This window comes from Cygnus olor, chromosome 5, assembly GCF_009769625.2.
Source record: "Cygnus olor isolate bCygOlo1 chromosome 5, bCygOlo1.pri.v2, whole genome shotgun sequence".
Lineage (NCBI taxonomy): Eukaryota > Metazoa > Chordata > Aves > Anseriformes > Anatidae > Cygnus > Cygnus olor.
Window position 1 is genome coordinate 17390069 of NC_049173.1, and position 17770 is coordinate 17407838.

Here is a 17770-nt window from a genome sequence, read left to right on the forward strand (position 1 = left end):
AGTCAGAGCAGTTTTGAAAGAGTTTTTAATGTACTTGCTGAATGACAATGAAGGCAATAAGAAATAGTTATTTTAGTAATACGTCTCAACTTGTTTTGGAAGGAAACAATATTTTTTTCAAATGTAAAAACTAAGACATTTAAAATCACTGCAGTAACACATACACATAAAAATACAGTTGGGGCAAACTGCAAATTATTAACACTGTAACATGTTTTCCATTAATATTTTTCAGCTTACATACTGATAGAAAAGAAAACCATTATTTCAAGACTCGCTATGATTCTAAAATATGAGCCTTAATATTTATTTTATATTAATAGTTTTTATATTAATGTTAGTACACACAGTTTTGCTAATCAGCTACTTGCCACAGTATTTTTCATCACATTAAGTTACATTTTAAAGTTGATCAGAACAATGACACAGGATTCTCTACTTCTGTAAAAGTCGAGCTGTGAGTGAAGACAGAGATCAATTCTCCAGAATGCATTTAGTTATTTTAGTATAAACCTATTCTTTCCCTCTCCATATAATTCACAATCTTCCTGAGTAAGTAATTTCCAACTTCTGCAACAAATGAAGCAGGAAACTACTTTTGTGACTGTACTTCTCTAATTCTTTCCCAACATGTACCCTATGCACTAAGTAGAGCAAGGTCTCTGTGAAGAACACAGTATGTGATCCTATAAATGTGATGATAGTGTGTGTAAGGAAAGCCAGATTTAGGTAAAGATTTTTCAAATATTTTCTGCAATCATAATTTATCACTGACATAACTGGGAGCTGAAGGATACACTGCCATTTTGAGAACAAAGTCTATGTAATTTACACAGGTAAGATGATTTCTCTGATATAGCTTTATGATTTAAGAACCCGGTGTCAGGTGCTTACAATGTGATTTCAAAAACACCGATGTGAGTTAAGAATTTACAACTTGACATTTTCTTCTGCTTTACTTCAGCTCTTTTGATAATCCTAAACTCCTTTATAAACAAAGAAAGAAAAAAGTAAGAACATGGTTATGAAACTAAAATGGAGTCATTTTCCACTTAGAGCTGTTAGGTTTCCTTACCTTCTGCCATTCCAGAAGTATTACTGATACTGAGTCTGTTGCAACGAATTATTCTTCTTAGTACGTGGGGAAGGAGAGATTTCAAGCCTCCTGTCAAGAGCATCCTTTCAGCCTTAACAGAAAGATGTTATAATTATAAATTTAAACACAAATACTTTTTTTCTTTTTTTCTTTTTTTCTTTTTTTCTTTTTTTCTTTTTTTCTTTTTTTCTTTTTTTTTTCTTTTTCCTTTTTTTTCTTTTTTTTCTTTTTTTTCTTTTTTTCTTTTTTTTCTTTTTTTCTTTTTTTCTTTTTTTCTTTTTTTCTTTTTTTCTTTTTTTCTTTTTTTCTTTTTTATTGCTGGAGAACTTAGTTTAAATTTCTTCCTCATGCCCCACCAAAGTTATTATCACTGGGAAATCCTTAATTATAACCCAAAAGGCAAATCAAAGTCAAAGGGTTACTTCATTGACATTTTCTGATTAAACACAAACTGAATCTTTTGATAAATCAACCAGGGACGTGCATGTTAACATTCTGGATAAAATGCAATGTTTTGCTGGCCTGTAGTATAAGAAAGAGACTTCTTTCTTCCCTGTTAAATATTCATTTCCTAGAGTACTCACCTTCCAAAAATTTGCTATAACTTTAAAATTACAAAAACATAAATGGATTAATCTACCAAGCTACAATCTGTAATATCCCATGTCTGTTGAAAGTGCTTTCAGACAATTAGCAATACAACCTTGCAGTAAAAGGAGAACTATATTCAGAAAATGTCATTTTGATACATTTCATATATATTATACTTTTCATGTATTCATTATGTAGAAATGAATACTCCTGTGGCTATTCTTCCACTGGGAAAACAGACATATAGAAGTTTAAGTCACTATTCATACAATCTGGAGTAGAAATAGAGATAAGTACCCTAATTACAGTCAGTATCTGGCTCTTTTTACATCTCTTGAAGATTGAACACATCTTTTTTCTACAGTCTAATCAAAGTCAACAGAAAGTTTTTCACTGAACCTAAACTATCTAGAAGTAAAAAGGGTTTATTATACAACTGCTAGGACTAAGTAAAATATAGTTCAGGGTAAAATAATAATTTGGCTCCTTGTGATTTTAACCTTGGTCAATTTTCATGGTCTAATCCAGAGATAACGTTTATGTATTCACATGTTCATTCTAAGTAAATAAACTGAACTGTATTCCAAGCAATCGAATTACCAACCTCCAAGTTTTTCTTTAATTCAGAAGAAGCCATTCTTGATGTCAATTGCAAGAAGTAATAAACATGATAAAAACTGTGCTGCTTGTTTAAAAGACGCCAATCAATTAATGTACAATGAGATGTTACAACCTTCTGGCAAAAGTTAACCTTTCTGTTAAAAATCAAAGTTTTCTGTTAAAGTTTTCTGTTAAACTCAAAGTAAGAGCAGTAATATGTTTTGACAGAAATAATACTTTTATCACAGGTTGTCTGTCCACAATGTTTCCAAAGATTGCAGAATTCTGAGTAGTTAAGTTGGGTGTACTAAAATTTAGAGTAAGTTCTATATCTGGACTTTGAAGCCTTTAATCCTTAATTCTAAAATGTTTACATAACATTGTCACCCAAAAGAAATCAGCTTGCACTTTTTTTTCTGAACTCTAGCTTACTACTTTCCAACTCAACCCATCTTTTCTGCTTTTATATATAGGTGTATATGCGGCACAAAAAATAGTCTTCCTTACAAATTTTGAACAATTTCAAGCACATGCTTTAAAGATAACAAGAATTTGGATTGAGAAATGTGGCTGAGCTCTAATCCAGGCTTGTATGTGACAATTTAAGAAACATTATTTTTACTGCAAAGAGAATTTCTAGCACCACTCTGGAACGATTCATTCGACCAGATGTATTCATGTGATTCTTTCAAATTATTTTTCTTTGGTTCTGAGTATCTTTGAAATCATCTGATGGCCTTAAGAAGTACTAGCTTGTATTTGAGAGACAGTCTGAAGTTCAGGAATCTAGTCTGGGACAAAAGCTATCTTCAGCCAGGTACTTTGTCACAAATGCCCAAGTATGATGTTGGGCAAGCCTGATTCTCAATGCATAGTGTGTATGCCCAGCAGAGGAAATGGAATCACTTATGGAAATTTATTAGCAACATTTAGGCCTTTAAAAGTTTTAGGTTTATATGAGAGTAAGTGTCTAGCAAGCTCTAGGACTGCAAATATCAGTAGTGCCAAAATGCTGTCTCTTAAGTACCTTATGGAAACATTTGGGACTGTAGTTTCAATTTGCGAACACTGCCCCTAGCTGCAAAGCAAGATATATTGTTGATGAACTTGTTAGGAAGTGAATAATTTATACATTACCTTTGTATAAAAGTAGGATGACTCATCTCTTTCAGATGAGAGACAAAACACACCTTATAACCATTTGTTATCGCTAAAGTTCCTGTGGAGATTTTATAATACTATCGGGAACGTTCTATAGGATAAAATTCTGAGTTACAACTTTAGATCACTGTATTTGCTATACAATGTCAGTAATAGATTATGTTGCTGTTTTTCTAGTCACTGAATTTGGATCACGGAATCACAGAATCCTCTAGGTTGGAAGAGACCTCCAAGATCATCTAGTCCAACCTCTGTCCTAACACTAACAAGACCTCCACTAAACCATATCACTAAGGGCTACATCTAAATGCCTTTTAAAGACCTCCAGGGATGGCGACTCAACCACTTCCCTGGGCAGTCCATTCCAATGCCTAACAACCCTTTCAGTAAAGAAGTTCTTCCTAATATCCAACCTAAACCTCCTCTGGCGCAACTTGAGGCCATTCCCCCTCGTCCTGTCACCTGGCACGTGGGAGAATAGACCAACCCCCACCTCTCTACAGCCTCCTTTAAGGTACCTATAGAGAGCGATGAGGTCCCCCCTGAGCCTCCTCTTCTCCAGGCTAAACAACCCCAGCTCCCTCAGCCGCTCCTCGTAAGACTTGTTCTCCAGACCCCTCACCAGCTTCGTTGCCCTTCTCTGGACTCTCTCGAGCACCTCCATGTCCTTCTTGTAGTGAGGGGCTGAAAACTGAACACAGTACTCGAGGTGCGGCCTCACCAGAGCCGAGTACAGGGGGACAATCACCTCCCTAGACCTGCTGGCCACACTGCTTCTTATACAAGCCAGGATGCTGTTGGCCTTCTTGGCCGCCTGAGCACACTGCTGGCTCATATTCAGCTGCCTATCAACCAGTATTCCCAGGTCCTTCTTGGCCAGGCAGCTTTCCAACCACTCATCTCCCAGCCTGTAGCGCTGCTTGGGGTTGTTGCGCCCCAGATGCAGGACCCGGCACTTGGCCTTGTTGAACTTCATACAGTTGACCTCAGCCCATCGGTCCAGCCTATCCAGATCCTCCTGCAGAGCCTTCCTACCCTCGAGCAGATCGACACACGCACCTAACCTGGTGTCATCTGCAAACTTCCTGAGGGTGCACTCGATCCCCTCATCCAGGTCATCGATAAAGATATTAAAGAGGACTGGCCCCAGTACTGAGCCCTGGGGGACTCCACTAGTAACCGGCCTCCAACTGGATTTGGCGCCATTCACCACAACTCTTTGGGCCCGGCCATCCAGCCAGTTTTTAACCCAACAAAGCGTACGCCAGTCCAAGCCACGAGCAGCCAGTTTCTCGAGGAGAATGTTGTGGGAAACGGTGTCAAAAGCCTTACTGAAGTCAAGGTAGATCACATCCACAGCCTTCCCCTCATCCACCAGGTGCGTCACTTGGTCATAGAAGGAGATCAGGTTCGTCAAACAGGACCTACCTTTCATACACCCATGCTGACTGGGCCTGATCGCCTGGTTGCCCTTCAAGTGCCTCGTGACGACATTCAAGATAATCTGCTCCATGAGCTTCCCTGGCACTGATGTCAAACTAACAGGCCTATAGTTCCCCGGGTCTACCCTCCATCCCTTCTTGTAGATGGGCGTCACATTTGCTAGCCGCCAGTCGACTGGGACCTCTCCTGATAGCCAGGACTGCCAATAAATGATGGAAAGCGGCTTAGCCAGCTCCTCTGCCAGTTCACTCAGTACCCTTGGGTGGATCCCATCTGGCCCCATTGACTTGCGTACATCCAAGTGCTGTAGCAGGTCGCCAGCCATTTCCTCGTGGATAGTGAGGGCCACATCCTGCTCCCCATCCCCTTCCACCAGCTCAGGGTACCGGGTATCCAGAGAACAACTGGTCTTGCCGCTAAAGACTGAGGCAAAGAAGGCATTGAGTACCTCAGCCTTTTCCTCATCTTTTGTAACTAAGTTTCCCCCCGCATCCAGTAAAGGATGGAGATTCTCCTTAGTCCTCCTTTTTGTGTTGATGTATTTGTAAAAACGTTTTTTGTTATCTTTAACGGCAGTAGCCAGATTGAGCTCCAGATGAGCTTTGGCCTTTCTAATTTTGTCCCTGCACAGCCTCGCAACATCCTTATAGTCCTCTTGAGTAGCCCACCCTCTTTTCCAAAGATTATAAATCCTCCTTTTTCTCCTAAGCTCGAGCCGCAACTCTCTGTTCAGCCAGGCCGGTCTAGTTCCACGCCGGCTCGTCTTTGGGCACGTGGGGACAGACCGCTCCTGAGCCATTAAGATTTCTTTCTTGAAGAGTGCCCAGCCTTCCTGGACTCCTCTGCCCTTCAGAACCTCCTCCCAAGGGACTCTGCCAACCAGTGTCCTGAACAGCTCAAAGTCAGCCCTCCAGAAGTCCAAGACAGCGGTTTTACTGGTCCCCTTCCTGACTTCGCCAAGAATAGAGAACTGAACCATTTTGTGGTCACTCTGCCCAAGACAGCTCTCGACCACCACATCTCCCACTAGTCCATCACTGTTTGTGAACAGAAGGTCTAGTGGGGCACTTCCCCTGGTAGGCTCTCTAACCAGCTGCGTCAGGAAGCTATCTTCCACACTCTCCAGAAACCTCTTAGACTGCTTTCTCTGGGCTGTGTTGTGCTTCCAGGATATGTCTGGGAAGTTGAAGTCCCTCACGAGAACAAGCGCTGACGATTTCACGGCTTCTGCCAGCTGCCTGTAGAACTCCTCATCTGTCTCCTCATCCTGGTTCGGTGGTCTATAACAGACCCCCACCAGGATGCTTGCCTTGTTGGCCTTCCCTCTGATCCTAACCCATAGAGCCTCAACCTTATCATTCCCAGCCTCAAGTTCCTCAACATCAAAACACTCTCTAATATAGAGAGCCACACCACCACCCCTTCTGTGCTGCCTGTCGCTTCTGAAGAGCCTATAGCCAGACATTGGAGAACTCCAGTCATGAGAGTGGTCCCACCACGTTTCCGTGATGGCAACCAAGTCATAGCCTTCCTGCTGCACGATGGCTTCCAGCTCCTCTTGTTTGTTACCCATGCTGCGTGCATTAGTGTAGATGCACTTCAGTCGGGCCATTGCCTTCTTCCCCGGCTTTGCCATTGTTCCCCCTGGTACAGCTCCAACAAGCCTAATTTCAGCCCCATCCCCCTTCTTTCCTAGTTTAAAGCCCTCTCAATGAGCCCTGCCAGCTCCTGGGCTAGGATCTGTTTTCCCCTTAGAGATAGGGACCCATCTGCGGTCACCAGGCCGGGTGCCGGGATAGACAATAAAAACTCTCAGACGCTTATAGCAAAAAAGTAGCTTTTGCTATTTGACTTCCTCAGGAATGGCTTATTTCTACACAGTATGTTGTTTCCCTATGCTAGGGGGCACCCTTAAGTTTAGATTCCCCAACCATCTCCAGGACATCCTGGAAAATAGTTGGAGCCATCATGAGCATGGCTTGTTTGGGATGACAGGGGAAAAGTACCAGGATAACTCAGGTCTTACAGCATCTTCTCCACTTTGACCCATCAGAATGCCTAATGAAGCGTACGGACTGGCTTCATGAGGCATGAGAGTAGCCCTCTATCTAAATGGTCTGGTACAGCTGTTAATCAGTAGTCAAGATCCATCCCCTGGCCTAGCTTTTTCAACTCCTTTTATTTTAAGATAGCTGATACTGTTATCTGAAACTATCTCATAGGAATATGCTGGATCATGATATGGGTAAGACAGGGTGTAGGATAAGTGTTAAAAAGTCCTTAAGAGAGGGTGCTGACAGGGCCTATGAAATAGCTGTACATTTTGCAGATATTTAAATGAGATTATATTCGTAATTATTCATTACCTGGGAAAATAGGACGATGTCATTTAAGTGTCAGAAAGATTCCACTTTTAGATGCAGTGGGTGTGTCCATACTGCTGTGCTAAACTGCGTCAGATAAAAATGAAAAAATCGATAATAGCACAAAAGGATTAATATATCCTTCAGAAGTGTCAGTGTGACTGTTTTGCTGTTACAACTGTCAAGCAAATTCACGAAATAAAATTAAAAACATATAGTATTTCTGCAATTTAAAAAATGGATCACCTGCGAATAAACAGCCTGTAAAATATGCTGCTGCTAAGAGCAACAAACAAGTCAACTTGAAGACTGGAAAGCAGTTAATACCAGTCTCTGACGTTATAGGTCTGGTTTTCCAGTGGTGTTGGTACACATAAGAATATGGTTTAATGCAGTGATTTTTTTAAAGTGTAATCTAGAGACTTGCTTGCATGTAGCCCAAAGTCTTTTTTTTTTCTTGTAATATAATCTTGCATTTTTATGTAACTTTTATCTTATTTTGAATTTAAAGTTTGATAGTAAGAATGGTTGGTGGCATGCACAGGTTCACTGGCCAAAAAAAGTGCAGAAGTCACTAGTTAACACTGTTGGGCAAGTTTTTTTCCAGATATTGTCATGCAGGTAACTTACCCAAAGCTACCGCTGCGCTAACAGGAACAGCAGGGTAACTTGAAACATGAGCCAGCCCACGGGCTGCCTTTACTGATACATAATGGAAAGTAATCTAAACTAATTATAACCTATGAAAACCCTTTGTGTACTATGTTTTGCCCTAGTATGAATATGGTTACAGAGGTTTGTTAATGTAAACAGGGCTTAAAAAGACCTGCTGCTTAATTATCAAGCTGATTTGAAATTCTGCCAAATGACTTCTGTGAAAAGTACTAACTTCTTTGAAAATTCACTCCACCTCATTTTCCGCACAGGTCTCACAGTTATACTTGTGATGCTTTATTTGAAGAATCCATTAATGATCCTTTTTGTCCCCATCTGCTTTGAATCATTTGAAAGCACAGAAGTGCTTTGTGTACCACTCCAAAGAGGAAGTGCTTTATATGTTTTCAGATAGTGGTTCATCTAGCAAATTAAGGTTGAACTCTACATTTGAAATACAGGGTATTTGGCTTTGAAATTTAGAAACCTTTAGATAAGGGTCATAAATAGATATTTAAGTTAGTTTCCATTAGTGTTCTCTCTGCTGCCTAAAGCACTTTGTTTATACTTGTGATCCTGCAGATTGCGTCAGGATAAAAAACTGGTAAGAGAACCAATGCATTTTTGATGCAATCTTGTTTACTTGAGGAAAAAAAAAAAAAAGACATGCAATGTTTAGTTTTTCCCAGTATAATATGAACAAGAAACAGAAAGCAATGACCAGCTGCAAAGCAGCCATTTCAGACAGCACTCCATGTTAGTGTGACACGTCTTGTACAGCACCCATCCCCTGAACTTCCACCACTACGTTTATATTATTTTACACCCAGCTTCTGCTCAGGAACAAAATTGTTTCTGAAGCGGAGAAATCTGGGCAGAGATTGGTTCTTTAGAGACTAGAGAGTAGTTCAAACCCTGCCCTTGCATAGATACAATATATCCAAGATTTGGGTTGTTTAGCCTTTTATATCCTCCTCAAAGGTGGGAGGCCTGGTGGCCTCATATATCCTTCCAATCCCTTGGATTATATCCTAGTTCCTGCATACTTCCCCCATCATCTTACATAAACATATGACCAACAGGCTTTGGAACAGCCACCTCATTCATACACACCTTTAGCAAGATAAAATACACACGTAAGAAAAGACAAGGGACTTTATCAAGATTAAAAATACTGCTGTCATACCTTTGACTTTGCTGACAGGACTACTTAACCAGCTGCAGGAGGAAGAGACATAAAATGATCTACCAGAGGTTGCTTTAGTTTAAGATGACACGAACTGCTTATTCAATTTCAGGAAAAAAACAAACAAACAAACAAAACATAACCATCAGGCTGGCATGTAAATATAGTCTCACAACCTACCCTGAGGTACCAAAAAGGCTTAAAATTGCTCTACAGTTCTCTGGGCTAAGTCCAATCACCATTTTTTAACCTGGGCCTCTTCAAGCACTGAGGCAGCTTGAGGATGCAGGAGGGCCTTGCTTGCTGGCCATCAGTGCCAGACTTTTCCCACTGCTTTTCTCCTAACCAGTGGAATGCTGCATGTTGGAACCAAGGCGATGAGCATTGGCTGGATAAAAATTCTTGTAGCGAGGAAAATTTTTCTTCCCAACCTTTCTCATGTGGAAAGAAAGTGGAAGTCCATAGGACAAAGTACAGTGACTTGTACTGCTTTGTTTGCAAAGCAGCAGTCATAGGTGCTTATCTTGATAGCCAAGTATGTCACCACCCAGGTTACACCCAGCCATGTCATGCATGATCACAGCACTGACGGGGTGCCTGTTCCTCCCAAGGAATTCCATCCAGATGTAAGCAGATGAGTGATGTTCTGATCCCTACACACCCTAAAAATAGTACCATGCTCCCAAAGAACAGTGCTATGCTCCTGCTGTACAGGTTATTCTTGTTACCCCCAGGACTATGTCATTTCACGGATGTCTACAAGCAGCTCTGAAGTCACTGTATTCACAGCTCTTCACCAAGCAGAGACATTTACATTCTACCTGCAAGAGCTCAGAGCCTGCCTGGCAAACACAATACATACTTATTTGGTATACTGCATCAGAAAGCCCAGAAATCATCAGTATTCATCATCCTTCAATTTGTGAACAAGAACTTGCAGGATTAGTGAATTATAATCCTAAATAACACAATCAAAACCCCTCGTGGTGGGACCCAAACGAAGATCTGTACCTCATCCATAGCTTTTTTTCCCCTAACTATACAGAGACAATATGAAATTCAATGTCAAGTGAACCTTTCAGGAACTCTGTCTTGCAGTAACACGGGGGATAGAAAACCTGAAGGATGTGGCAACTCAGGCAAGCAAATGAGAGTGTTACTACCCTGACCTGATTGCCCAGTCATCCGTAGAAGTCAGGAAATAACTCGTTTTATAGTTAAATGGCAACCACAGTGATCATGGGAAGAGATATTCTGCAAGTGGTGTGTTGGTGCTGCAGAGCAGGCATAAGAAACTTCATCAGTGCCTCCAGTTGTCCTCTCCATTTCTGAACTCAGAGCAATCAATCAAGACCTGTATATGATGTAATCCTCCCACTGGGCAACTGTCCTCATCCACCAGAATCACCTTTGATCGAGTAGAGACTGGGTTCCCCTATGGCTGCAATGGTGGGTACTGATTAGGAGAAAGATGGTTTTGAACTGAAGCACTGTGTCCTGAAAAGGAAATCTCCAAGTATGTAATACTTTTAATGTGAGGGGAAGGATACAGGCCTTTATCAAACCATCCTGGTCAGCTTCACCCCACAGTATGCGGGTGGTCCTGATGCAGTCAGTCTATCATGAGGATTCAGAGGGTCATCACTGGTGGCAACAGCACCCTGGTTATGCAGTAAGTGCACAGGAAAAGTTAAGGAGCTCTGTTAGGCTTGGGTCCTAATGCAGGCCATGCTAGCATAGCTATGCACAGCACAGAGGAGTCAGAGCATGTTCTGAATCTAAACTGTTCTTACTCTTTAGTCATGAAATGGTAACATGGCACTTTGCGTCATGCAAGTAGGGAATAAATTGAAGAAAAATATGGGACTTGCAAGAGCAATGTTTTATGCTGCCATTTTGGTTTGTGCTGGTTCTGCTGGCAGAAATGTATAGTCGTTCCTATTGTATCAATGAACACTCATATAAGGTGGAGAAACTGGAAGGTTCAGAGTAATGGTAGAGAGAGAACTTCTCATGTAAGTTTCCAGTTACAGCCTAGATCAGGTATCTGATGACTAACTGCTGTCACTCTTAGATATTCAGTGTTTTATACAATAAACTACAGTATTCAATGCAGTTACTGTAAATGGAGTGAGCATCTCAAACTGCTAGCTTCATGTGCAGTTTCAGTAGAAGCTCAAGGATTTTGAAAAAATACAGGCTTCAACTTTTTAGCCCATAAAATTAATCCTCAATTTCTACTGCTTTCCCTATGAGGAAACGGTAAGTTGAATAAGACCTGCAGGCCTGTCACCCTCACACCTTTTGTCACCACAGAATCGTATTTTTAAAATGCAGCATCGGTGTTAAAGAGATGATTCATAATGCTGCAGCATCGGTTAGCTGGTTTTAAAGAGATGTTAATGTCATCATTTTGATTTTCATTACTACACAATAAGAAGCTAAGGGCTGTAAATGCCTTATGCGTCAATAGCCTGATTTTATATCTTTAAAAGACCTGACCTACAGAGGATTTATTTCAGTATGCTCTAGTTCCAAAATTCAATATTTTAATGGAGACTTGAGCCGATATTTAGTATACAGGCAGCACAGAACAAAATTTAAGCTATTACTATTTTTTGATTATTTATTTATTTTGGGCTTTGTTCCTAGATATGGCTAAGGTTATATGCACAAACCCTTGTCTCTGATCTTGCAATGTAAGGATTCAAACCTGTACTACTTCTGTGAATATAAGTAAAAGAGAAAAGCAGTCCTGTTCAGCTCAAGGACAGATGAAGTGCTTAGACATTTGCTGTATTGTACTTCCTCTGTGTAAGTGTTTGCAAACAAGCCATGTACTATACAGAGATCTGAATAAAGAACGATGCGACAGGAGAGAAAAATTAATTTAAGGTAAAGACAGAAGAAGATACAAGCAATATACATACTTTTTATAACTACATGTGTATGAGTCAAGATAACATCCTTGATAAAAAGCAAGTTAGAATTACTATTGCTGAACCATACAGCTACTATATACACACACACATTTGACATAGAAAAGATAGTTTACCAAAAGAATATAAAAGAATGTAAAACCAGATATAAAAATTAAGAAATCTGTGGCCTTCTAATCAAACAATAAACATGCTTTTTCTTCTCATTTACTGGAAATTTTAAAAACTAAGCATTCTGAGTAGGTCCAGCTTCAGTTTGGAAAATATTACACAATATTTTCCACTCCTATTGAAGAAGGAAACTATTACAATCTGTACTTGGTTTCCAACTCTGGACAAAAAAAAAAACGGGTCTATGCATATATATATATCTACGCATATATATGTGCATTCATTCCATGGCTGATCACATAGAGAAAACTGTTCTCAATTAAAGAGAGTTATTTCAATGGTTATCTTAAAGCTCAAGATGTGTATATGACTTTTCTATGGTTACTAAGTATACAAAAGAAAGTATGCAAAACAAAGTACATTAAGCAAGCATTGTTTAGGATACAATCTATGCATATTAAAAATAGCTAAAAGTATTAACAGAAATGCATCTAGATTCAGTCACCTTGGGCTCATGAGTTGTGCAGAAGTCACACATCTCAAATGTATTTCCTAAAAATAAACTCTGAAGTAGAGGATACTGTGCTTATAGATGGACAATTTTGTTCCTAACAGACATACATTTTTGATGGAGAATCAATATCTGACCTTATATAGTAATTACCAGCTTCAGTGAAAAAGTCAGTTTTCCCAGTTTTCAGTTGTGGTCTAAGGGTTTTCATCATATTACATGAATGAGAAATTTTGGGAAACACCTTTTATTTTTTTTCTGGGTCTGTATATATATCTGGTCTGTATATAGCCAGGGCTCTACAGCATCACTGCAGTGTGATACAATCTCTTATCTGCACCGAACACCTGTCCTGTGACTACAACTACAACCATAAGCTTATGTTTTCAATTCTAGATTGAAACTTCTGCTGAAAATAACCTCTGACATAACAGCACACATAAACTAAGATTGTGAATTAATTCTTTAGATCTTTTTATAATAAATCAGAGTAAATTGCTGGCTTCTTTGTAGCAGCTTATGAATACCATAGGTAACCTGAATGCTAGGATATTTATTGCATGAATATGTGGACTTCATATCCAGATACATAACAAATAATCAGGAAAGACAAGAGATAAGCTGCTCTCAAGTAAATAGCTAAAGATTTGCAATTAACATTCTGTGAACAGGTAATAGTAAGATAGTAAGACTTTAAATGTTTTGGTTTTATTGTTATTCTAGACAGGGCTATGTTTTAATAAGGCTGTATGATTTCTCGATTTGTCCCTTCTAAGAATCTCAACAGGAATGAAGTTTACAAAACTACAGAACAACCAAATAAACAGGACTGAAATAGATTGTTGTAGCCCAAAGCTCCATCTATAAGAGGATGTACTGTGAAGCTTCAACCCAGAGAGGTAAAAGCATTAATAGGAAGCAACCAGTGATAATGTGCATAATCACCTGCAACTATGACAATACCATCCTTGAATATGTAATTGAAGACAAACGTTGCTGCTACTGTAGCAGAGGCAGGGAGCGGGGGGGAGCAGGCTGCTCTCTTGGGGTTGTGTGGGTGGGGCAAGAATTCATTTGCTCCTGCAGAGAAAGAGAGGCACTGTTGCCTTTGAGAAGGTATGATTGTTTTTTCTTGGGATATCTGAAGCCAGAGAGGGTACATAAAGGGCTACAGAAGGCATGATACTGGTCTGTCTTGAAACACAAGGTTAAATAAGGGATTAACTGTCAGAAGGGAGGGACTCATAATTTTTGCAGAGATTGCCTTCATCCCCTCCTACAATCCAAGAACAGTGCTCCAGGACTGCCGTGAACATTGTGGGTTCGTGGCCGATCCCATCCGACTTGTAATTGTTGCTCTAGTACTTGCTAAAGCAATCCAAAAGCTTTTTATTTTTTTTTGTCTGCTTGTGTGTGTGTCTAATGCATGAAGCAAACAAATACTTCACACTTGTCCACTGTCTTTCATCACATAGTTTTCTAAAGAGAAATACTGTCACATAGGGGAACAGTTTTACTGATTTTTAATCTAAAGAGTTAGGAAAATAATGCAAAGCTTCTAACAACATCTCACTACCACCCAAAACCAAATGCTTTGGCGGGAAGACATCTTAAGGCCACATTGCAAATGTATGCTACTCAGAGAACGTGTGGTTAAGTTAAAGCGATATCCTAACTTCACAGTTTATTGCAAAGAATGCTGAGAATCTGTGGAGCTCACCTCATTTGACTTCACATTTTGAAGATGCAAACATCCACTGCATCTCACTAAAGTTGTAGAAAGGCAACATTGAGCCAAGGAGAAGCAAATCACTTACTACTGAGTTTCTGTAATTATATGGTTGGATTTCATGTAACAAAATCTGGCTGAATAGGAATGTGTTCCTTTGAAATTGGAGAGAGACCTGGTATTAGTGTAAATCTTCATTAAATACCAGAAAATGCTGGGGGGGTGGGGGGGGGGCGGTGGTGTAGAGGGCTGACATAACTCAGAGTTATCGGAGTTATTTACAATGTCAACAATCTATATTGCTGTAATGTTTTCTATCAATACATTAACAGGCAGTCACAACACAAAAGTAGTTTTGAATGTGATATGTTGTAAAGAAGAGGATGCCAAACCTTACTCTTAGACAGACTTTGTAAATGACAGCCAAAGGAAAATTGTTTAAAGAGACATTTCTGTGCACAAAAGGATAACACTCCTGAGAAAATGCAAATCTTGAGGATTTTAGAAAAGGAGTGTAAAATGCCTTCTGACCAACAGGAATTCTGATATCCTCTCAGAAGACTGTCACAGCCAAACAGCTTACATCAGAAAAGAGGTGTATTGAAACTGCCAGTTCTAGCATCTAAATAACCTATGTTTCCCTGTAAGCCCTTTATCTGAGAAAAATGCAAGAAGTACAGCTGTGCATGGACTATTGAAATCTCAAAGAACTGTTGGTGCCTGATACATATCCCATGCTTACTGCAAATATTGTACTGGGCAATGTGAGGCAGGGAGACTTGTGCTTCTTCACACTCTAGGTTTGAATATCAAAGAGTGGCAGATCCAACAGAAAAGACTGCATAGCCTGGAGGAGATAAAAGGTAACAATTCTTCACTCTCTCCCTTTTTTTAAACTAAATAATTTTGGGTCATCAGACTGAACTAGTAAGCAGCAAACTCAAAGCAAACACATGGAGGTCTTTCTTCATACACTGCATACTTAAGCTGTAGAAGTTTCTTGCTATGGTGTTGTGACACCACATAGCTGCTACTGGACAGCACTGGAGACACTATGCTGAGCTTGGTCTGCATCCTATGTCTCAATAAATCAGTAGAGCATGAAAAGTTTATGAACAACAGTAATAAAGTTAGAAAATTGCTGAGTTTCAGTTATTGGTTAGTTCTAGTCCCAAGTCATGCAATTTACAGTGCTCCTGTCAATTATTCAACTTCAGTTAAAACGCCCAAATTTTTTAGCACTATGGAAAATTTCTGATTTATTATTATAGGTATCTGGTTTATCACCTCATTTTTAACAGTGATATCTTATATCTGGTGTGTATTCATAGAATCATATTTATCTCCTGTTTTTATAATCCATTTTAATATTTCGTGATTGTTTAAAATGTTCTCTTCTGCTATTTCATGTAATGGCAGTACCTCATCTTTATGACTTTAAAAGAGTAATTTCAAAATCAATAACCATTTAACTTTCGTCAAGGCAAAGGAAAAAAAACATACAGGAGTTTCTGCAATATTGTTCACTTTATTAATCTCCTTTTTTCATTTAATAGATGCAATATCTTTAAATATGACAGCAGAGAAAAGTTGTGGAAATGAACTTAATGGTTTTCATTTATGCTTTTCAAAAACTGCCTCTCCACCTTCATTACGTGTCATTTTTTTCACTATCTCCTTTTTTTGTCTTTAAGAACTACAATGCATACCTTTAAGCTCTGCCTGTTAATCACTTTTTTTTTTCTCATGTTTTTGCTTCCTTCTTTGGGGGTAGAGAGCAGATGCATGGCTTCTGCAACTATCAGGATGTACTCACGGTCTCCATGCTGAGTTAAAAGTTTTAATTTCCTCATCTCTAGCTTTCAGATCATGTTGATTAGCTTCTCCTTTTTCAAGTCTCGTTCTCCAAAATTTAGAGACAATTTTCAAAATAATGAGAATTTACATATGAGTCTTCTGAAAAGGATTTTCAGCTTAATTACACTGCAGTCAGTATTACTCAGAGGTTTAACGATACCGTTATGTAGAACATCCCTCTGTGTTTTTTACAACAAATTTGAAAATAATTTCAAATTGTTGTGAGTGAGTGAGGATTAGGATCGAAAAACCAATCATTCATATTAACTAGAAATTCCATCTCTGTCTAGCTTAGGCATTTAAGCAGATCAGAAATTGAAATAAACCCCCTACTTCTGTTATACTAGATAGTACTGCTTCCTTTCCTCTCTGAATGGTGTTCATTCATTTTCCTTTTCCTCATTAGAAAGCAAGTAATATATTTTAAATTGTTTCACTTCTAGAGCCATGGAGATTTTTAACAATTAAACTTTTGAAAGTGCTGCTTTCAAAAGGAACAGTAGTTGTACTGTAATCAAAGAAAAATAAACTTTTAGTGGAGAAATGAATACTAACTGAACGAGGACTTAAGTTTAATCACAGAAATACATTTTCATGTAAAGATGTAATTCTAGAATCAGTGACACATCTTCATCACTTACATTCACTCTTTCAAGAAACGATCCACTTCCTGACAGAGCTGTACCACTTCCGTTAAAAGAATTATTAGGCATGGATGCTTAGCATAACTTCTCCTTTCATGGTATGGCATTAAGCAGTTTTAGAGACATAAAACCGTTGGCTGGAGCAGTTTCATACAAAAATGCTTAGAACAGCATATTTATCTACCCTATTTACCTTTTGACAGTTATTGAGCACAAAGGGTTCAAATGCAGATTTTTTTTTTTAAATGGTTAGATACAGATAATATATGTAAACTAGAAATTAGTACCTTTACTGCATTAAAATTTCACCCAAAGGCTGTTTCATGTTTTGAATATTTTTCCTGAGGAGTCCTTGCTTAAATTCATTTCTTGCTTTCCAAAATTGGATCCTCTTTTTCCCTTGCTGTGCAAATGTTCTCTGTGATTACAGGGAATACTTTGTATCATCCAGCTTTCCAACATTTGTACTTTGAAAATAGCACCTGTTTTTGTAACAATTCAATGACCATAAGAAAATGCCAGGTATCTTCAACCTTAGCACCATATAAACTACCTTTTTCATATGCAGCTCCCCTTCAGAAAGAAAGTAAATCAAGTATGTCAATAATATAAAGCAGTGACACCCTGGAAGTATGCAGCTACAGCACTCATTTTCTTCTTTCTTTCTCTCTCATTTCCTCTCAGAATTCTGTATATTGAGCATTTCAATTTCAATTTCACCTCATCTCTCAAACCACCTTGACACACCAGCTCTTTTCGAACCAAAAAGGAAATGTTGTGACGCTTTTTCTTAAATGTTCAGCGATATCTTTCCATGTGGGTATTTCCCACAACATTTTTTCCTGTCTCTCTTTGCAATTAGGAATGGCAAGTAAATCTACATAT

The 17770-nt window shown here is 39.0% G+C and overlaps 1 protein-coding gene across 10 annotated transcripts in view; it reads right to left on the reverse strand.

Annotated features, from left to right (window-relative positions):
- The window catches only part of DGLUCY (D-glutamate cyclase), a 45503-nt gene that overhangs the window by 24496 nt on the left and 3237 nt on the right, over positions 1-17770 (reverse strand). For 6 of the 10 annotated variants that reach the window (XM_040559813.1, XM_040559818.1, XM_040559812.1 and 3 more), the window contains exon 3: positions 1076-1187. In XM_040559813.1, the coding sequence (XP_040415747.1) occupies positions 1076-1178 (103 nt within the window). In that variant the 5' untranslated portion in view covers positions 1179-1187. Of the gene's footprint in view, positions 1-1075; positions 1188-7257; positions 7342-17770 lie in introns of all 10 variants that reach the window. The other 4 variants (XM_040559816.1, XM_040559819.1, XM_040559815.1 and 1 more) reach the window with 1 other exon arrangement.